General features: G+C 35.8%; 5 protein-coding genes and 1 pseudogene across 5 annotated transcripts; 2 read left to right on the top strand and 4 right to left on the bottom strand.

Annotated features, from left to right (window-relative positions):
• Positions 1–472: 472 nt before the first annotated feature.
• On the top strand, positions 473–4118 carry MGT3 (magnesium transporter 3). Its single transcript, XM_086231686.1, has 7 exons — positions 473–706; positions 1403–2047; positions 2319–2389; positions 2676–2804; positions 3148–3492; positions 3666–3713; positions 3832–4118. The coding sequence occupies exons 2-7, from the start codon at positions 1612–1614 to the stop codon at positions 4060–4062; spliced, it is 1260 nt and encodes a 419-aa protein (XP_086087812.1). The 5' UTR covers positions 473–706; positions 1403–1611; the 3' UTR covers positions 4063–4118.
• Positions 4119–4255: 137 nt separating this feature from the next.
• On the bottom strand, positions 4256–6169 carry LOC147295250 (uncharacterized; annotated as a pseudogene).
• Positions 6170–7506: 1337 nt separating this feature from the next.
• LOC147295249 (putative inactive purple acid phosphatase 1) lies at positions 7507–11673 on the bottom strand. Its single transcript, XM_086231170.1, has 12 exons — positions 11291–11673; positions 10971–11062; positions 10738–10804; positions 10504–10626; positions 10115–10207; positions 9716–9842; positions 9537–9618; positions 9225–9357; positions 8814–9019; positions 8604–8729; positions 8090–8399; positions 7507–7966 (listed from the first exon to the last, which is right to left on the bottom strand). The coding sequence occupies exons 1-12, from the start codon at positions 11468–11470 to the stop codon at positions 7661–7663; spliced, it is 1845 nt and encodes a 614-aa protein (XP_086087296.1). The 5' UTR covers positions 11471–11673; the 3' UTR covers positions 7507–7660.
• A 510-nt stretch (positions 11674–12183) lies between these two features.
• Positions 12184–16772, bottom strand: LOC147295248 (putative inactive purple acid phosphatase 1). The gene is made up of 13 exons (XM_086230552.1): positions 16589–16772; positions 16241–16416; positions 16004–16095; positions 15781–15847; positions 15537–15659; positions 15164–15256; positions 14861–14990; positions 14600–14681; positions 14179–14311; positions 13560–13765; positions 13336–13461; positions 12947–13256; positions 12184–12754 (listed from the first exon to the last, which is right to left on the bottom strand). The coding sequence occupies exons 2-13, from the start codon at positions 16409–16411 to the stop codon at positions 12449–12451; spliced, it is 1839 nt and encodes a 612-aa protein (XP_086086678.1). The 5' UTR covers positions 16412–16416; positions 16589–16772; the 3' UTR covers positions 12184–12448.
• Positions 16773–17471: 699 nt separating this feature from the next.
• LOC147295247 (small ribosomal subunit protein uS10y-like) lies at positions 17472–18889 on the top strand. Its single transcript, XM_086230553.1, has 4 exons — positions 17472–17566; positions 17938–18080; positions 18201–18314; positions 18594–18889. The coding sequence occupies exons 2-4, from the start codon at positions 17957–17959 to the stop codon at positions 18734–18736; spliced, it is 381 nt and encodes a 126-aa protein (XP_086086679.1). The 5' UTR covers positions 17472–17566; positions 17938–17956; the 3' UTR covers positions 18737–18889.
• A 592-nt stretch (positions 18890–19481) lies between these two features.
• Positions 19482–21153, bottom strand: LOC147295246 (LEAF RUST 10 DISEASE-RESISTANCE LOCUS RECEPTOR-LIKE PROTEIN KINASE-like 1.5). Its single transcript, XM_086232091.1, has 3 exons — positions 20153–21153; positions 19953–20009; positions 19482–19608 (listed from the first exon to the last, which is right to left on the bottom strand). Exons 1-3 carry the CDS (start codon positions 20976–20978, stop codon positions 19565–19567), a joined length of 927 nt encoding a protein of 308 aa, XP_086088217.1. The 5' UTR covers positions 20979–21153; the 3' UTR covers positions 19482–19564.
• Between the last annotated feature and the right edge of the window lie 804 nt (positions 21154–21957).

Here is a 21957-nt window from a genome sequence, read left to right as displayed (position 1 = left end):
TTTCGATGGGGATGTCAAAAGTGGACATCTTTCACTAACCTTAAAAAAATCATAAAAAGTATAAACAACGAACAAAATAAAACGTAATATTTAATGAGTTCTAATGTTTTTCCATAGCTTTCAAGTGGCAAGTAGTTGAGAAATTGTATACATGTGATTGTTATGTTAGTGGCATTAGCTCATTCAAATTATACACACATCAATTTATTTAAAACAAAATTTAAAACCTTAATTTTTAAATAATATTTTTTAAAATTCATTCTAATATATACGACGTGGTAATATATTAGTCACGCAACTTTTTTATGAAAAGGATTATAATATCCTTGACTTTTTAACCTTTTGTTTTAAACTTGTAATATTCTCGAATCTCAACTTTGGCCATAATTATTCTTGTTTTTTATCTGGAAGGACCGAAGGACCGAAGGACAAATGATTAAATAATAAATTAGTGCTAGTTTTGGTAACATTTAAAATTCATAAAGAACAAAACAATTTAAACAAACACAGTAGAATGAATGCAGACCCAAAGAGCAACATAATACTGATAAATAGAATGACAAAGATGTAGATGGTGATTCCTGGAAGCATATCTCTGGGATTTTCTGTTAATCGAGATAGGGAGCACGCTGCACACGCTCTGCTTCTCTAACTTTCAGCTATCGCGCATCTCTCATTCCCAGGCTATTATTTGACTTTTCTCGAGGTAATTTTCGCTATTATTTGATTTTTCTATCTGGGTTTTCTTAGATTCTTTGTCGTTCGCTGATTTCCCCTCAATGGGGTTATCTGATTGTTTAGTAATTATCATTTAAACTGATGGGTATTCGTTTTCATTCTTTGATTTTTTGTGGAAATTGATGTCTGGTGCGGATTGGGTTTGGGTGCTCCTGCTTGAGAGTTTTAAATTTTTAATACATGCCTTTTATGGAAAATAGTTTTGATTTCTGGGTTTTCCGAACCCACAAAAAGACATGAGGTTAATTGAGTTTTCACTTCAGTTTAGAAATCGAACTTGTTCGTGTTACTTTTACTTCTCATCCGGGTTGGAGTTAGTTGAACCATATTTCTGGGTTTCATTTCTGATGTCCTATTTAGCCTTTAGTGTAGTCAATTTCATATGGTAACCACATTGGCAATATCAGACTCAATTGAGTTGTGGTATAGTCTCTTGTTGAGACTCAAACATGAGGCGTCTAAGATTTTAAAGTTCCATTTTCTTCTTCCTTGTACCCAGAAGAGTTCATCAATTGATATTAGTTACTTTCTTCATTCAATGTGGCGTTTTCCAGCATTGTGATTCGTGCATAAATTCACTCTTATTTTCTCTCATTCATGAAATTTTACTTTTTGGAACAATCAATTGAAAAGGGTTTCTCATTTTCACTTTACATTTTTTCAGATTCTACTTTAGGCATGCACCAAGAACATGGATCAACATCGATATAGTGGTTGCGCTTTCATACACATACAATCACCAATATCTAGCTTGCTCAAACATGGCTGTGGTTGCTTGGTGTTGAATTTTGGTACCATTTAATATGCCCCAACATGTACGTCGTCTTCTTACAGATTCTGGATTAGCACCCAAAGCAGGGTGAATAAAATCCAATGGAAGAATCACAATCCCCTTTACTTCCGTCTGAACTTCCAGAATCCACCTCTTCTAATAACACCAGAAGTGTTCACTTTTATGCAAATGGAATTCGTGGGTCGGCTGGTATCCAGGCACTGAAGAAGAGAGGTCATGGAAGTCGTTCTTGGATAAAGATTGATCCATTTGGGAACTCAAACATTTTGAAGCTTGACAAGGCTTCTATAATGAGACATTGTTCTTTGCCTGCAAGAGATCTCCGACTTTTGGACCCTTTGTTCATTTACCCTTCTACAATATTAGGAAGGGAGAAAGCTATAGTTGTTAATCTTGAACAGATAAGGTGTATAATCACAGCTGATGAAGTTATCCTGATGAATTCCCTGGATGGATGTGTTGTTCAGTACAAGTCTGAATTGTGCAAACGCCTTCAGTCAAACAAAGATCAATCTGGTTAGGAAACTAATTCTACCTAATACCTGATGGCCTTTATTTGCTTGAGGGGTTTACTCATACTTTTCTCATGTATCTGAGTGATAACCCTTTTTGCCATTCCTAAAAAAATATCTTATTTAGTTATTTGACAGGAAAAAGGGGTTCCACTAAGTGACAACTTGTTCTCTTCCAAAATTTAAGATTTTTCTTTATTCCTTTAACTTTTTTAATCATCAAAGTTAAACTAAATGTTGAATGCATTTCTGACAACGAGTCTAATTTGATTCAGATGACTTGCCTTTTGAGTTTAGAGCATTGGAGCTGGCTTTGGAACTGACTTGCATGTCTCTAGATGCTCAGGTATCCATCTCTCTGCAGCACAAAACTTTCAACTAAATTTGGTACATGCTGCATTTATGTTTTAGATAACCCCAGAAAATTCTTTTGTTCACTACTTCCAGAGGTATAGTTATCACCAAACCGGTAAAGTCCTTAGTCATGTAAATGTTATCTTTCAGAACTATCTATATTTGAATTATGAGTTCTTAGATCATATGAAGAAAACTTTGAACAATACCAGGAAAATGAAGCAGGAATCATCATCAGCACAAATCCATTACATTAATGAAGTTCATTAATATGATAGGTAAAAGAACTGGCAATGGAGATATACCCAGTGCTGGATGAACTAGCAACATCGATTAACACTCTTAATCTAGAGCGTGTGCGTAGGCTCAAAGGCCACCTCCTTGCCTTGAATCAACGAGTTCAGAAGGTAAAAGATGATAGAATATGTTTAGTTTCGTAAGGGTGATTCTATTGGCACCCTAAAATTTGCTCTCTCCCTTTAAAGGTATTGATGTTTTCATTCTACCCTCATTTATTTCTATTTTTCAAACTTAAAATATCTTTAAAAGGGGAGCAGCGGGGGAGGGGGAATGGGAGTTATATATATATATCAAATGTTTTGTATATATAGGGTAAAATAGGATTTATAAAGTTGGAAAAAATTTGGGAGTCTTAGTGAGCAAAAACTTGGGTGCCAATAGAGCCATCCGTTTCATAATATCTGTATGCTTTCCATCTCCTCAATAAAATTGCTTTTTAATTTTTTCTAGGTCCGTGATGAAATAGAACATCTCATGGATGATGACGGTGACATGGCTGAGATGTACTTAACTGAGAAGAAACAAAGGTCAGAGGGTTATCCCTTAAGTGACCTTGGTTTTCAAACTAACACCTCAGGTGAGGAAAGAGCGGTTTCAAAATCTGCTCCTGTTTCACCAGTGGGGTCAATCAGTGGAGCAATGAAATTGCAAAGAGCTTTTAGCAGTATTGTGGGTTCAAGCAGACATGGAAGCTTAATTAGCTCATCTAATAGCGGAGAAAACATTGATCAATTGGAAATGCTGCTTGAAGCATACTTTGTTGTGATCGACCATACTCTCAGCAAGTTGTTATCGGTATGAGATGTTTGTTGTTCAGTGAATATATATATATATATATATTATACATTTATAGTTTTTAGGTTTTTAGAGAGAGAGAGACCCTGTGGCATTATCACTCTTCTTTTTTTGGAAAAGTTGAGTTATGCGGACACTTATTGAAATATTGGTTTCTTGTATTGTTGATGCAGCTAAAAGAATACATTGATGATACTGAAGATCTGATTAACATTAAATTGGTAAGGAGTGATTAACAACTTGTATTTGTCTATTTCATTGATTGCCTTTTCCCTTTATTTCTTTGAATTACTATAATATATTTACAAATGAATTTTAATACACTCTGTTCATGGACAGGGCAATGTTCAGAACCATCTGATAAAATTTGAGTTGCTTCTTACAGCAGCTACCTTCATGGCTACAATTTTTGCTTCTGTTACAGCGGTATTTGGAATGAATTTTGAGGCTTCTGTTTTTGATAATCCATCTACATTCAGTTGGGTTCTTGTTATTACTGGTGTTGCCTGTGGGTTCTTGTACTTCTCTTTCCTGATTTATTTTAGGTACAAAAGGATCTTTCCATTGTAAAGTACATAGAGCAAACTACTTCAATGAAAATGAAGACTCAGATTCTTTCAGTGAAATTGAATTTTGATTTCTTAAAAAGAAAAAAGAATTTGGATTATTTTTTTTAATCAAGGAAAAGGAAAAACACACTTTGACTAGGCTGCTCGCTAAATTTCTAATGTGTTCTTCAGCTTAACATACATACATGCATCCATATGTATGTACATCCATCCATCATCTGTTTAAGTCATCTTGGTAATCTCTTCATTAGCCTCATTGGTTCATGTCACTACATTCATGCATAAAGATTGGGATAACTTGGGCATGAAGATTCTACCTTGAAGCCCCTCTGAGATATTACATATTCCAAATCCATGGAATGGCACCCTCTTTTCCCTATCTTCAAGTGCTGTCTCAAGCTCCATGATGCGTGCTTCAAGCCTCGACTCAATCACCTCATATAGACACAAACTCAGCTCCCTAGGCGACACAGCCTTGTTTGCCCTGTGAATGTAATTGGTGGGGGTCCCTCTTAGTACTCTTACATCATGGTTTGGCTCAGGATCCAGCTGCAAAGAAAAGTCCAATTATACAAATATTATACCACATTAAAGAAAATTCATTTTTTTCCTTGCTTGTATATACAACACCATTGAACTTTTATCTCAACTTGACAAGTACTCATTGATAACCACAGAAACCTTCTTGCTGTAAACTATGGTGATAATTGACATGCAATTTCTCAAGAAAGAAATTGTAAAGTTGTTCTTAATTTTCCTTTTTTATTCAAGAAAGGGAAAGGCAAGAGTCGACCGTGGTGTCGTTATGAGCTTTCACGTCTGTTTTAGGAATTAACCCAATTGGGTTTCTCATAGCAGGATCGTAGGCTTTTCTGCAATAAGATAAGACAAATAATACGCAGAATAATTAAAATGATTTAGGTGCATAATTACCTCCACATCATCTGATATTCTATTTAAACTGTATGTCTTGATGTTTAGTTCCAAAAGCTCTAGTTCAGCTTGGAGCTCTGCCTCAATCTTGCTCATTCCTTCAGTATCATCTACCCTCTGATCATTGAGCTTTTTGGAAACACATTTTTCAGACTTCTCAATTTTCTCCCATTCTTGCTCAGTAGACAATGCAGTTGGTGTGCCATTGAGGGAGGTTTGCTTCTCAGTTCCCTGGGATTCAAAACCCTCACTACTGAACTCCAATTTAAACGAGTCTTTCATCTCTACCTCCTCGTGTAAATCTTGGACCAACTTCTGAGTATGCTTCAACAACTCATTTAACTTGTCAACTTCTCTTTTATGAGCAATAATAGTATACATGATTCCAACAGTGATTCCAACAAAGAAAAGAAGCATGCCATTTGGGGAACCTGATAAAGTAAAAGAAATTTAAGCACAATGTATACTGAGAAGGAACAAAATATCATGTAAATAAAGACTTGAACTTTGAGCAAACATGTATAGATAGCAAGTTCATTATAACATAAGAATAGTCTAGAACCTTGTGAATGGAACTGTCCATCAGACACCCTTGTAGTTGAGCTGCTACATCTCCTCCGCCTTCGCCTCCGATGTGCCTTTTCCATATTTTGCTTCCAATTTCTTTGCTCAAATGAACCCAAAAGCTCTTCCTGACTCTCTTTCAAGCCACATTTCCTTTCAACCTCATTTTCCTCACTTTCCAACCACACCTCATTGAAATGAACCAATAATGGCCTCAGTGTCAAAATACATGGTGAAGTACATGAACTATACGCATCCTCTTCCACTCTAGCATGCTCCCAATACAACACCACCTGAGCCAGTGAGCAACTTCCTATAGAATTAAGTGCTTTAAAAGAATACCCATTAGACCTAATCCTAAGAGATCTGTTTTTCTTTAGTCCATAATAACAACCAGCAGCTTTTCCTGTCACAACAAAATCAGAAACCAATTCACCAGAAGACTCGGTCAGCCTCCCCATCCCATCCCCAGTTCTTTTTATTTCTTTTGAAGCTAAACGCTCTTCACCATCACCACCACTAGTAGAAGCTGAACCCATTACTGAATCACCAAGAATTTCGGATTGTCCATGAACTGTTTCTGATAAACCTTCCTTTCCCTGTAAAACCATTTATGCAAATACTTGGCAGAGAAATGCAACAATATGATTGTCCTTGTTGATGAACAGGCTTCAAGAAAACAAAACCAATTTCCAGGTTGATGAAGAAGTTGCAGAGCTGGCAACTTATCTAATGAAACGACGGCTTTAATAAATCAAGGCATACAAAAAAGAAGAAGAAAAAGGATGGAGATCAAATTTATTTTATTTACTCTTCTTTGTATTTCAAAATGGTTGGGTGTTTCTAAGGAAAAACAATAATAATGAATCCAAAAGAAAAGAATACCATTGTCTTGTTTGGTAGGAATAAAATTTTTAGTAGGCTACAAGTAACGGCCAGGTTAGAGATGCATAGTGAAATTGGGATGCTGGTCAGCCTGGTCCAGTGCTCCTGTTGGCTTGTACAGTATTACCTGTTTTCTATTTTAACTTTTTTTTCCATTTTTGGTCCAAACAAGTCAAACGTATCAATTTGGATTTTGGAGTTGGTATAACTGTATAAGCCAAAATGAGTCTCACTTTTTTTTTTTGGCTAGGGAACTTTGATACTTTCTATTACGTTATTTATGTGTGCTGTTTGAAAAGGAATTTTTAAAAAAATTGAAAATTACATTTAAATTGATAAAACATTTCAATATTACATAATGGTCCATGTTGGGTTTCTTTTCTCATAAAGGCCAATAAGTTTTGATATTTAATCCCACTTTAGTCACTAAGCTAAATCCACTTGTTAATGTCATATATTTTGATGTATTGAAAAATATTAATTTGTCTATTCCGTTTTTTTCATTACTTATGAGTATAAAATTACGATATTACCCTGAATTTGATTTAGGGTATAGAAATGAAGTTTAGATATATAAACAAAGTTTAGGATTTAAAAATGTGGTTTATGGTTTAGAATTAGAGTTATAGAGCTTATGGCTAAAGTTTTAGGTCTCAGGCTCAAAACCCGCGAGTTAAACCCAAAGCCGTTTTGCTGCATAACAATCAAAGACAAACCTAATACAAATCTAAATTTGCATAATAATGTATGTTTATTGATTTATGGTATTTTATTTTATTTTATTTTGGTCAATGGTGACTAAAATAAAATTATGAAAAAGTTCATTGACTAATTTGTAATATTAAAAATATTTATTAATTTATTTGTAATTGACACTTTAAAAAAAGTTGCAATGCATATATTAAATGCTAATGAAAATATTAAGAGTGTGGAAATTCAATGGAAATATTGAGAAAAATTAGATGTAAATTTTGAAAGAAATATATTAAATTTTTGATATTTAATATTGATATTAAATGTTACATCTAATGACTAATATCAGTGTATATAGTCCCTATAAATATTGAGGATATTATCTCAATATTTGATATTATAAATTATGCAGGTGCATTGAATTGCCACAGGAACGCCGAACGCTCCTGGTATAAATATACATCTTAAGATTTTCATTTTATTCTATATTAACAAATATTTACTTATATAACCAGATCATGAATTCATGATGCTAGTGTTGTGCTTGCGCAACTATCAACAGTGCAGGCCAAGATGTCCCTATAATCTCTGGATATTCTGAAAGAGTCATAAACCTGTCCATCCCTGCTCTTCTTGTACTCGAACAAGAGGTTTGAGTGATCAAATGCTGTGAGTTTGACAAATCCATGATCATAGTCCTTGAAAATACTCCATTTTGTTTGGAGGGTGGTAAACGTTGACAGGCTTGCTCCTGCACCACCAGCAACCACATGTATTGTTCCATTCAAGCTGCCCTTATAATAGTGCTTCTCTTCATTGGTGCATATATTCTGTCACCAAGAGACAACAACACTTCTATCGTTAGTTACTAATTGTAGAATCTCGATGTAATGGAATGAGGGTTGCGATTATTTTCCTTCAAATCATCAATGCATGAACAAGAGAAAATGTACCTGGTATATGGGACAGGTTCTTTCGTAGTTATGCACATGGCCGTAGATGGCAATGTCAACTTTGTACTTCTGCCAAAGTTTTTGGAGGTCCTCCCTCCCCATTGGTTCCTCAAATGACCCTTCTTCTGCATAATAGCTACAAGAAGAATATCCCAGAACCCGATGTGCCAGAAAGATTAACCATGGTTGCTTCTGCCTATCGACTGATGCTAAGCAGTGCTCAATAAACTTGTATTGTTCTGTTCCCTCTCTCCAATCATGCTCTGTGTCTGCTATGCAGAAGTGAAACATGCCATAGTCAGTGGAGTACCTGGATTAAGAAAAAATCATGATCAGAACATAAAATTTCCTACGAATCTAGAACAAGTGAAAATAGAAGATGTAAGACTAGCTCTCTCTCTCTCTCTCTCTGTTCTCCATAAAACTAGATAGTTCCCAAATTTATTGAATCCTGCAAACTAAATAAGGTTGCTATTGAATAATATGTGTATGGATAGGTAATTGTGGTCCGTACCAAAACTTAGCACTGTTCTCAGTGGGAACATAGAACATATTTTCAGCCAACACACCACATTCTCCTCCAGAATCCATGTTTCCATAGAAAGAACCTGATCCTGGCCAGTCACGTTCATGGTTGCCACTGAAAGGAAAAATTGAAAATCAACGAAATCAGAGAGAGACAAACTCTTGCTGAAACAAGTTGTGTTATTAAACAATGACAAACCTTGCAATCATGTAAGGGACAGTTGATGCTATTGGCTCAACCTGTGCAGTAAATTGGTCCCATTGTGAAAGGTAGCCATTTGCGTAACATATATCCCCAATATGGAAGACAATATCAATGTTTTTCAAGTCTCGAATGAGCTGCTTAGTGGTGTTAAGAGAGCCTCTCTGGAAATTGTTATATTCATTGGAACCATCAGCTTCATCCTGCATGGAGAAAGATTAAACGGAAATCAGAAACTACATAAAGTGATTGGCCTCCACAACCATACCATAAGAAGCTCATAACATTTGGGAATCCACAATTTCATTGAATTAAACAGCAATTATTTAAAGAAAGGTAAACAATGATCCTAAGGAAACTAGGATTTGGTTTACTATATGCACACAAATGTTCCAAGAGAGTTCAAACCTTTCCCATGTCACCAAAAATGACTACCCGCTGTAAAGAATTTTGACCAGGATAAGGAGATGCTTTAAACTGATACTCTTGACTCCAAATATATGTACCATTGAACAATCTATGCCCCAGCTTGTATGTATACCTGCAAAAATTAAGCTTCATATTAACTGGTGACTCATCATAAAATCCAACAGCTGATGGTGAAACTTTTAAGATGGTACTCATCTAGTAGTTCATGGTTGCATCTTAAAATTCATGTGGTTAGCAAATTATCATCAAACTCACTCATCTTTCAAGAGATCATACATAATTTAAACATACACTCTGTTTGGCCACAACTCCTTCAGAAAACTAGTGTGTATGAATCCAGGGTCACGCCATCCAACTGTTCTTGCAGGTGCACCTGTGCATGTACATTGACAGGATAAACTGTAAACCCACAAGTTTTAAGAGGCTTTAACCATACAAAAATAGGATAAATTTACAAGAAAGTTACATACCACACATGCTATTACGATCAAAAGTTTGCGTCCCAGCTGGGGAACGAATATATTCTCCTCTTGGACCCCATTCAACAAAAGGTTCTGCCTCATTGATCCCATATCCACTTGTCCATGTTACAGTCATCTGAGTTTAGGTACAGAACCATATTATTACCTGAATAAGTGTTATCTTAAATATATTTTTCTTGAAAGAAACGTTAGTAGTCATGAAACCTGGTTAAGATAAAGAAAAAGTTCAACACAAACTTGTGCATAGATGCACAGTTTTCAGTCGGAAGGAAAATAAATAAGGTGTAATGAAAACCTCTCTTTAAAAATGCTGCAATAAGATAGCCTCCTTATTATTTTCATGTGCTATGTGCTTTGAGGATTGCAACAAGAGGAAATTGAACTTACTTCATTCCATAATTTTCCTTGTGCTATGCGTGGGTAAACTGGTGCATTTGGATTTGAGAAAGCTACAAGATTGGAGACCGCCACCACCTTTGGCTATTAAAAATAAAATAAAGAATAAAAATTGCAGCTTCACGATTAAATCAAAGGTTCAATTGCCGAAAAACCACAGTACTCAAACTAATCTTTTATGTGAAAGAGACAAAAACATGGAGAATATTACATAGTTGCAAAAGAAGCCTTTTTTCAGCTAGATTATAAGCATGCAACAAGATTGACTAGCTGGTATTTGGATAACAAAGCCAATGCATAAAAACCACTGATAGTTCTCAAGAAAAACTTGTTATCACATGACTATGCAGACAATATAGCCAAGACAGTTTTCACCATACATTCAATAGACCACCAGAAAATAGCGCAAAAGAAAAGTCCGATCTCTGGTTGATCAGCTGAAGCCTCAAGAAACCTTTTCCCGTGTCTTTGTACTCAGGACTGGAGTAATTTGCATACTGATACTGGAAAAGGAAACAGTTTCATGTTACTTCTGTAGCTCTTTTTACACTTGGAAGGAAAGACAGCTGAAGAAGCAATGTAAAAAAATCATTGCAGAGTAGTGCTGGACGAACCTTAATAGGTGCAGAACACAACAATGGAGGATAAACTCTTGAATTTTCCTCAGGGCATATGGAAGCACTGAAAAGGGTGAAGTTGAATTGATTCCAATCAGCCCAATTCCATTGAATTTAACCACAAAACACAAGAATTAAGGAAAATATTTAAAACAAAATCATTCCAGAAGGTTCAAATGTTGACTGAAGCCAAATTTAGGCAGAAGGGCAACACAAGAGCACTTATTTACCTGAAATTAGCAGGAGAAAATACCCCAATCCAGTCATCAATCGACGGGTTATCAGTACCAAATTCCAGCGTCACCCATTCTGTGTCTTGCCCCTAAAACAGTGAAAAAAAACCCATCAACCAAATACACCTAAATTCTGTCTCAGTAATTAGAAATTTAGAAGACTCAATAATATCATACATGACCATCCCACTTCATAAGGTGTTGTAGAATTAGAGACCATAAGAGGCAATCAAAACCAAACTACCCTTTCAAAATTATGAGTGCAAATAATAAATAGTGAGAAAGAGATAAACAAACACAAAATTTTTGAAGCTTACCCTTAATCCTAGAAGTGTAGGAGAGGCTTTAATATAAGCAAGGTCATGAAGAGCAAAGGTTGCCTTTTGAATAGAAATTCTTGAAAGAGGCTGCTCTCCATGAGAACTTGCCTCTTGAAGGGTAGCAAGAACCAGCAGAATTGCCCACCTTAGTTTTATTTCTTTCATCCCACACACCATCCAAACATTCAATCAATAATCTCAAGTAAGAACAACGGAACAAGGTTACAAACTTGAGACACTGAACAGGACTACGGGTTTCTGAGTGCAAGAGGAGAGTGATGCGGTTCAAGTATAAGATTATGGGTTAGTCAGTTCCAATGATTGCAACAACTTTGGAATCTAAAAGAAGATTCGACTGTGCTCCCATTTTATAGAGCTTTCAGCAAACAGTCCTCTGCTGCCTTTACAGATTTAATTTTTACCCATTTCAAATAAATAATGTGACAAAAAAAAAAATCAAAATAAACAAATACTAAAAACTAAACAGGAAGTGGTCGGTGTTGTGTTGCCGGACTTTTCGATGACGACATCATACGACGAGTGGAAGGATCATGGAATTGATACAATGGTCTACTTTCTAAAGCAGTTAATTTTTTTAAAGAATTATTTTAATTACTAGACGGAGATAATTTTCTAAGTGTCACCTTTTATTTTTAAGAAATATTCAAATTTGGAACATCTCTGCAAGAAAACACAGTTAAACCAATACCGTCAACCCAACTAGCCATATTTTTTATGACAAAAAAAAAAAAAAAAAAAAAAAAACCTAGCTATATGTTACTTCTATGTTAGTAACACGTCTTCTAAGCTATTTTTCTTTGGGTCCCAAGCAAAATTGAAACGATAAAAGCCAATCCACTATACATAAATAAAAAGAAGAAGTGAAAATGGAAGTAAAAAAGAAATTAAATATGAAGAAAATTATCTAAAAATGAAAAGGATAACAAATCCTTTATCGTTAATTTGTTATACACTATATATGCAACGGTCCACGGAGCTCTACAAAATTTAATGATGATTTGAAAGGCATCCACCAGTCTCACCAAAAAAGAAAGGCATCCACCAGCACATGATCATTATTCTCTATCTCATTTTCCTGATGAGGTGAAGTTATCATTATTCAACAACCAGCACGTTTCCCTTCATAGTCAAAATTCAAGATGCTAGTGTGGTACTTGGGCAACTATCAACAGTGCATGCCAAGATGTCCCTGTAATCCCTGGATATTCTGAAAGAGTCGTAAACTTTTCCGTCCCTGCTCTTCTTGTACTCGAACAACAGGTTCGAGCGATCAAATGCCGTGAGTTTGACGAACCCATAATCATAGTCCTTAACGACACTCCATGCTGTTTCAATAGGAGCGAATTCTGCAAGGCTTGCTCCTCCACCACCAGCAACCACATGTATTGTCCCATTCAAGGTACCCTTGTAATAGTGTTTCTCCTTACTGGTGCATATATTCTGCAGAAGGAAATAAATTCATAGTTCAATTTTAAGTCAAAGATGAATGGATTCAATATTTTGGCTGCTACTCAATTGGTCCTGGAGTATTAAGTTTTCAAAACATGTTAAAGAGTGTATTCATGCCTCAGCATGTAGCATGAAATTCAATCTACAGGGCACATCAAACAATGCATAAGAGGTATGGTGTACCTGGTAAATGGGACAGGTCCTTTCATAATTGTGCACATGGCCATATACGGCAACGTCAACCTTGTACTTCTGCCATAGTTTCTGAAGGCTCTCCCTCCCCATTGGTTCCTCAAATGATCCTTCAGCCGCATAAAAGCTCGCAGAAGAATAACCCAGAACCCGATGTGCCAGAAAGATCAGCCATGGTTGCTTTTGTCTATCAACCGATGCTAGGCAGTCCTCAATGAACTTGTATTGCTCCGTTCCTTCTCTCCAATCATGTTCTGTGTCGGCAATGCAGAATCGGAACATGCCATAGTCAGTGGAATACCTGAAAAAAAAAAAAACTAATAACGTTCAAGACTAGTTCCTAACCCTGTGTAACAGGTTGTCTTTGAATTATTCCATACCAGAACTTAGCCCTGTTTTTAGCAGGGACAAAAAACATGGTCTCAGCTAAGACACCACATTCCCCGCCTGAATCCAAGTTCCCATAAAAGGATCCCGATCCTGGCCAGTCACGCTCATGATTACCACTGGAAGAAAATATCATAGATCAGCACATAAGTGATAAGACCAAGTGAAGAAAAGTAGATTTTTATACAAGCCTTGGAAGTGTATTGTAGTGGCAAACCTTGCAATCATGTAAGGAACAGCAGATGCGATTGGCTCAACCTGTGCAGTGAATTGGTCCCACTGTGAAATGTATCCATTTGCATAACATATATCTCCAATGTGGAAGACAATATCAATGTTCTTTAGGTCTTGGATAAGCTGCTTAGTAGTGTTGAGAGAGCCACGCTGGAAATTATTATATTCATTGGATCCATCAGCTTCATCCTGCAAGGTTGTAATGTTAAAGTTTAAACAAAGGACTTGAGAAACTGCATGTAAGTTTGTTGAGTTGGTTATGATAAAATTAACAAAAATTTGTCCACATAAATTAAATCTTAAAACATAAAGCAGCAAAACTTTGAAGTGAACAAAGATTCCAGTAATTGATATCCTGTTAAATAAAAAATAAAAAAAGCAGCTTGTTCATCCTCATAGACTTAAAATATACATAGACCACTTCACAGATCAGCGAAATAAGAATGTGATAATACCCTAAATTTGAAAAATCAAGAAGAGTGAACTAATAACATGTTTACTTTATGTCATATAAAAAAAATTTATTTTATGCTGCATGTGGGATATTCAAAAACAGGGGTGTGCGATTCTATATGGATACAGTTTTGTCAGAGAGCCCAAACCTTTCCCATGTCACCAAATATGACAACACGTTGAAGAGAATTTTGACCAGGATACGGAGAGGCTCTGAACTGGTATTCTCGACTCAGAATATATGAACCATTTGACAATCTGTGCCCTACCTTGTAGATGTACCTACATTATCATCAAGAATCATGTACATGAACAGCTGAATGTTAATGGTTTTAAGTATAGATTTGCTCATACTACGATTAATCATGGATGAGTCCCCTTTATACCTATCCTAGTATGCTTTTGAGAGTTGAATAATATTTAAACTTTGGAAAATAAATTGAATTATATAATTGAACTAATCAATAGATAAAGAAAATAAAGGTTAGAAGGCAGACCTGTCACTAAAAAAATAAAATTTATACAAAATCAAAAGAGCAACGAAATATACTAGAAGAAAATGTTGCATACACTGTGTTTGGCCACAATTCCTTCAGAAAGGAAGTGTGTATAAATCCAGGATCTCGCCATCCCACTGTCCTTGCTGGTGCACCTGTGTATATAGCATATACATGGTTAAGATGAGTCATGTCTTAAATAATTAATATATATACATATGAAAACATTTATCAACTGAAGAAAACAACATAAAAAATGAAATATTAGAATTTTGAGCTAACTCCCTGATATATTGCAAAAACAGGTTCACGTGTGAAGAAAAAGTTAACACACCACACATGCTGTTTCGATCAAAATTCAGTGTCCCAGCAGGGGATCGCACAAGGTCTCCTCCTTTTGGACCCCATTCAACAAAAGGCATTGCTTCCATGATATCATATCCACTTGTCCATGTAACAGTCATCTAAATATCAGGTCAAAAAGATATTATTTCCTTGAGGAATTGTTGACCACAAGCTTGTGGACAAAGAACAACATTGCAGTGGAAAGAGATGTAAGTGACATTTGGGGGGGGGAAATTGCAATGTGATATTCTGTACACCAGGACGAGTATCTCCAAGAAGAAAGTGTACTTACTTCATTCCAGATTTTCCCTTGTGCCAAGCGTGGATAAACCGGAGCTTTTGGATTTGTGAATGCTACTTTATTTGATACTGCCACCAGCTTTGGCTATTTTATAAAATGAATAGATAACAGATAAATAAATTGCAGCAAGGGAAAATTAAGTAGATAGAAAAAAAGCAGCAGCTGGTAGAATAATCTCTCTCTTACGAAATTTCCTAAACCAAAGCCCAAAGGTCAATTTTGACCTCTATTTAGAAAAAAGAATGTAAGACCAAGTACAAAGGCAATAGATAACAGCCATTGGTTCTCTGAAATTTTGTAAATGCAAGAAGCCATATTAGTTATCGACATAACATGCCAGTTATAGAAGAGTCAAAAGTACTACCTTTGACAAGCCACCAGAGAATAGTGCAAAAGAGAAGTCTGATCTCTGGTTAATCAGCTGTAGTTTCAAGAAACCTTTCCCCGTATCTTTGTACCTAGAATTGGAGTAATTTGCATACTGGTACTGCAGAAAATAAAAATAAAAAGTAAAACAGATTTAATATGCACTTCTGCATCTCTGGATCCACTTCAATTTAAAGCATGCTGGGAAGCCATTAGCCATGGAAAAGCAGCACTGTGCTAACCTTTATAGGTGCTGAACACAATAATGGAGAAGACATGCTTGGAGTTTCTGCAGGGCAGGTTGAAGCACTGCAAATTCAAACAAGTTCTTCCAATTTGATCAATGCTCTTTAGTTTACTATAAAGCAAGACAGACAAAAGCAAAATCATCGGAGAGAAAAAACAAACATGCTAGAGTTTCCAATAGTTGACTTTAGCTAAATAAAGTTCCATTAATTTATTTACTTGAAATTGGCAGGAGAAAATACTCCAATCCAATCATCAATTGAAGGGTGTGGAGAACTGAAGTCCAATGTCACCCATTCTGAATTTTGCCCCTGAATTAATGAGTAAGGAAAAATTGCATCAGTACCAACACACAGCAAGTGCTCAAAAGTAGAAATTTTGACAAAATTAAATTCAATTGCTTGAAGTGGCACTCAGTCTTCAAATGACAAATACTTGGTGTGCTTAGAAGTTCACCTTCAGTCCAAGAAGTGTAGGGGAGGCTTTAACATAAGCTTGGTCATGAATTGCATACACTGTCTTGTGAATAGCAATCTTCGACAAAGGCTGATCTCCATGAGACCTCACCTCTTGAAGGGTTGCAAGAACCAGTGTGATTGCAAAGAAGAAAAGTTCCAACTTTCTCATCCTGCCTACAATATAAGATAGAACCCAGACAGTCAATTGAAAATTATGGAAAACCCATTTTCCAAATTCATAATATAGTAGCATAAAAGTAAACAGGTAGCTGAAAAACCACAAAACAAGCAAATGGGTATTGAAATTCCAGCAACAACAACACATGAAGTAGAACTTAGGACTGACCTGTCGGAAAAGATGATAAGCTGAAGCCTCAAGCTAAAGAAATGTAGTGTCTTATTGGGTGTCAACTTGACAAGGCTTTTATGGATGACTGCAAGTGAGCTCTTGCGAATATTTTGAAGAAGATTCCATCGTCATCCAGATTTAGAACAATACTTGCGTCACCTTTGGCTACCTTCACCTTATTTTTTCTCCAAATTTTGATTTCGGCCATGCCAACACATCATTAGAATTGTTCATTTTTAAATTATTTATTATAGATTTTCTTTATAAAAAATTAATTCAATTAAAAATTATTTAGTTATATAATTATTATTAATTAAATAAAAAAATTAATAATTAAATAAAAAAATTACTTTTTAATTAAAAATTATCTATTTTTTTATTTAATTAATAACAATTATATAATTAAATAATTTCTAATTAATTTAATTTTATGTTATTTAAAAAATGAATGTTATGATCATATACTGATATACATCACCAAAATCGAAATTTAAAGGAATAAGTTAACCTTGAGGTACCTTCGGTGACCCAAGTATTGATTTATATGGCAAGTCAACACCGAATCGCTTAAAAAATGTCCGGGATTTTATAGCCGGGTTGTGAACGACACGTGGCGGAGACGAAATAGCAACGGTTATATAATGCTTTGCTTTGCAAATGCGGCTGAAGCGAAACGACACCGTTTTAATGCCTTTTCTCCTCCGCGGCAGAGAGATCAGGTTAAAGCAGGCCACTGGTGATGGGCCTTCTGTGCTGTGGTGGGCCGCCATAGGGAAGACCCAATCAGGAACCATTGAAGTTTATTAGTAGACCCAAAAAAAGAAGTAGGTTTAGAGGCTATGTATCAAAACCCTAACACATATATACAGACAAACAATATATATAAAAAATATAAACATTTATTAATCAGGTCAAGAAGGTTCGTGCGGCTCGTGCCAATATTCTTGCGAAAGGTGGAAGTCTTCCAGCGGCAGGGTACGTAACGTATTCATGATTAAGTTGTTCCATAATTCCATTCATAATTATATATGTTCTTCCAATATATTGTTACATGAAGTAAAAGATTAAGTGATTAACAAACATTAATATTAACCAGAGGATTGAAGAAATTAAAATATATATATAGCAATGGCAGCAGCAAACGATGTGCACATGGTCGATTATAATATTCATGATTAATCCTTTCTCTTCTTATTTCTTTTGTGCGTTAATTATTCCATAATTCCATATTACTGTTCTTCTATATATATAGATACAACATGCTTTGATGATCATGATCATGCAGTAGTACTGTAGTACTACTAAATTAAAGACTAACAATTAATTAAACAATATTAATTAAGCAGATCGAGGAACGAAGAAAATATGGCAATGGCAGCAGCATACGCACCTATGAAGCCTACTAAGCTTGGTTTGGAGGAACCCAAAGAGCAGATTCGTAAGATTAGGATAACGCTCTCCTCCAAGAACGTCAAGAACCTCGAGAAAGGTTTAATCTGATTATCTCTATATATATATCTTAATTAGTTTTGTATTTTAATTCAATTTTTTGTGATCTATATATTTTCCTTAATTAATATAGATTTTTGGTGTAATATATATTATCTAGTTTGTGAAGCTTTGGTGAACAGCGCCAAGAAAAGGTTGCTTAGGGTTAAGGGTCCAGTGCGCATGCCCACCAAGGTTCTACGTATCACTACCCGGAAGGCCCCTTGTGGAGAAGGTATACATTTTTTATTTTACTTATGATTAATAATTTAATTCAGTCTTTCTCAATGAGATCTACGTACATGTTGTCAAGATCAAATGTTTTGGATAATAGGAAAAATCTCACGGTTCACTCCTGATAAATAACGTACAAATTAACTCGTTGTTACGGGTTTATGTTATTGAATCTTGTCGTGAACAGTGAAAAAATGTTTCTTTTTTAGAGCATGTAGTTTAATTTGGGAGTCCAAATATTAATATAGACATATATATATATATATATGTATGTATACAGGAACCAACACCTGGGATAGGTTTGAGCTGCGGATTCACAAAAGAGTGATCGACCTGTTCAGCACCCCGGAGGTGGTCAAGCAGGTTACAACTATAGACATGTTACCTGATGTGGAGGTTGAAGTTATCGTTGCAGATATTTGAATGGGCATGCAGTTGCCTACTTGCCTGTTGTAGGCTTGTCTTTTTTATGTTCTTGCATAGTTACTCTGCTATGTAACTATTAATTTGGCTTTGATTTCTCATTGCAGTACCTTATTTTGAGTTTTGATGGATAATTAATAGTCTAAATCTTTATAATTTCCTCTATTATCTTTTATTATTATTATATATAACTCCCTTGTTTTTTATTATTATTTGAATAAATTCCGTGTTTCTTCGGAAACGTGATTTCTTGGATTGATGAGTATTGAAGAATATTTTTCTGAATGACTAGATATCTAGTACGTTGTATTGTTAGACTATCAATCTGAATTATTGATAGGATGAAAGCTTTAAGAAATAATAGATATAAAATGGGTATTTTTGTTAGCAAAAATTAATTATGTTGTCAACAAAAACAAAAAAAAAAAATTTTTGAAGGCAAGAAGTGCATTATCCATCCTAGATGCAGATCCGCATGGGAAGACAATTTCTACTCGTTGTGATGATTTTGTCTGCTTTTTTCCGGTCAAATTCTTCCGTCTTTGTATTAATCAAAGGGAACATGATTGTCACTATCAGTGCCACAAAGGAAGGAAGTGAGATTACATTCATTATAGTCTTGTAGACAAATGAACATATATATAGAATATTGCATCTTTGCATGTGCACTAGCTATCATGTCATTTCATATGAATTAAGTATTACAGCTGCCATACATAAAGCCACTGGTTTCACCCAATATGTGGTAGCTAGCTTGATAATTCCAACGGCCCTTGAAGCACTCTTCTTGTGCATGCAGTTTGTGTACCCAAAAAAGCTTGGACCAAACTATCGGCTCCTTCTGAATAGTAAGGTCCATGAGAGCAACAGTCCTACAACCCAAAAATTTAATTTAATTATGTATATCATTTCTTTCACATTCACCCCTCACATGCTGCTTGCTTACTTTTTTTTTTTTTTTGGCCACTATGCTGCTTGCTTACTTAACTAGCTATTGTGTGCAACAATTTTTCCCATAAAACATAAGCACTTGATAAGAAGAAGAGGCAGGCAATAATGGTAATTGAAAAGTTCTGCACTGTCAAAAGAATCTTTGACAAAAAATAGACTTTTGTGAGGAAAGGCAATGAACACTAAGTTAAAAATGTCAAAAAGGTAATTGGTCAAAAAAAAAAAAAATGTCAAAAAGGCATGTCCAAGTAGCCAGTATGCGTACCTCCAATAATGGTTTTAATTTGAACTTCTTGTTCCTGTGTCCCACTCCAAGCATACCCTAATCATATTATCAGAGATAATAATTTAATTATAAAACCCTTATGAAACTTATTTATTTATAACAACAAATAAGATACTAACGTATGCATCTTACACCTATTTGAAGAGTAAATCTGGTGTTATAGCATTATCATTACTAACCTCGCCCATAACAATTTGTGGTGGTGTTCAATCCACTCGGGCAAATGCAAGCGAAAGACTGGTCCAAACCAGCAAAACCACACAAGCCACCACTGTCTTCACAATTCTTGCATCCATTGGTATAATAAGAATCATTATACTGCAAAGAAATTCCAAATCTCCATTTCATTGGATCCCCTTCGTCTCCGAACTCATAAACTGATGTATAAGAAGAGCACTGAAGCTTTGGGAGATCCAAAGCATAACCGGACCCAAACCCAACTGCAGAGTCATAAACACAACATGTGGAAATCGGTGCATTCTGTTGCAACCCAATGCCAGCCACCCCCTTGCAAGAGTACAACCCTCTGCATACCCGGAACCCGGATCCGGTATCGCATAGATCTTCATTTGGATCAAACACAGGAGATGTTGTTGAGCAGCCAAGCAGAACAAAGATGTTCTCCTCTCTTATAGTGAAAGGGCTGGCCCTGTCCAAGCTAAAACTACCAGAATTTTGCATAGAAGAGCAGGTTGACATAAGTGGGTCTGTGACAATGATAGTGCTACTAGGGTAGTCTATAGAGGAAACGATGTAAATACCAGTTCCTGTAGAGAATTGAAGTGTCCCTGAACTGCATCTGATGTATCTCACAAAGTCAGGGTGGCCACAGCCAAATCCAGTACCAAATGGGAACTTTACTGGGATTGTACCACATGTGTCATGACACGTGTCATTGATAGGGATGGCATGGCCTGCATTATGGATAGTAATGGAAGAGAGGGTGTGGAGAGGAAACAAGAGGAAGATGGTGATGAGAAACAGGGTTTCGGAGGCAGAAGGCATAGGTGTATAAGAAGGGTTTGTGGAGGAGTTGGGGGATTCTTGAAATGAAGAGATGAAGAAGAGTACTAATCCAACAAGGGTGTCACATTAAGCAAGGGGAGTGTTTGTTTTTTTTTTTTCGTGGAGGTGATTACTTTCTTACTTTCAACATCCTAGCTATTATTTTTCTTCATAAAAAGCAGAGCCTATTTTTGTGGGTTCTAGCTATAAAGCAATATGCATTAGTTGGATTTATAGAAAAGGAGGGAAATCAACTCCAAATAGTAAAATAAATATAAGTCAGTACTCTATCTTCTGTACTAGAAAAAAAAAATACTTATTAATTTAATCGCATCAGTTCAGTTCTACTCGATCAGTGACATCAACATGACTCTGCTGCCATAACCCAGAAGGCGACGTTTGTCTGGTACATCCGTTGTGGCCAACCAACCATGGCTATGGCTAGAGCCATAAATATAATCGCTCTTACTGTTATCACGCACTACTGGTTACTCAACGTTGTAGAATTTTACTTGAGAAATGTTGTACAGTTTACTCTTTTCTTGAGATTTTGTAGGGATTATGAGCATGGGAAGCATGTTATGCCAGCGTCGCGTTGTGTGATTGCAGTGTTTTGAAAGAGCACATCAGTCCTTACAAACCACAGCAAAACGAAGATGATCAATGGGTTCCAACAACTTATCTAGTATCAAATAGACAACCGCTAGAGGAAGGCTTGCCCATTCTGCATATATGTGACTGCTGAAGGTAACAGCCATGTTCCTACAAAACAAAACAAAAGAAGAAAAAGGCTCGGAAGGAACAACACGGGCAGAGGATCGAAAAAGCTATTCCTCTATATATATGTGATGCAGAGAACAAGAATGCTTCATGCTAATTAACCTAATTGATGCGAGCTAGCATGAAACAAAAGAAGTGGCAGGTGGCTTTTTTTATAAGGAAATAATAATCACACAAAAAAAGGTAAAGCCTACCTGGA

This window comes from Dryas octopetala, chromosome 2 (genome assembly GCF_963921425.1).
Source record: "Dryas octopetala chromosome 2, drDryOcto1.1, whole genome shotgun sequence".
Classification (NCBI taxonomy): Eukaryota; Viridiplantae; Streptophyta; class Magnoliopsida; order Rosales; family Rosaceae; genus Dryas; species Dryas octopetala.
This window is presented reverse-complemented; position numbering and strand designations above follow the sequence as displayed.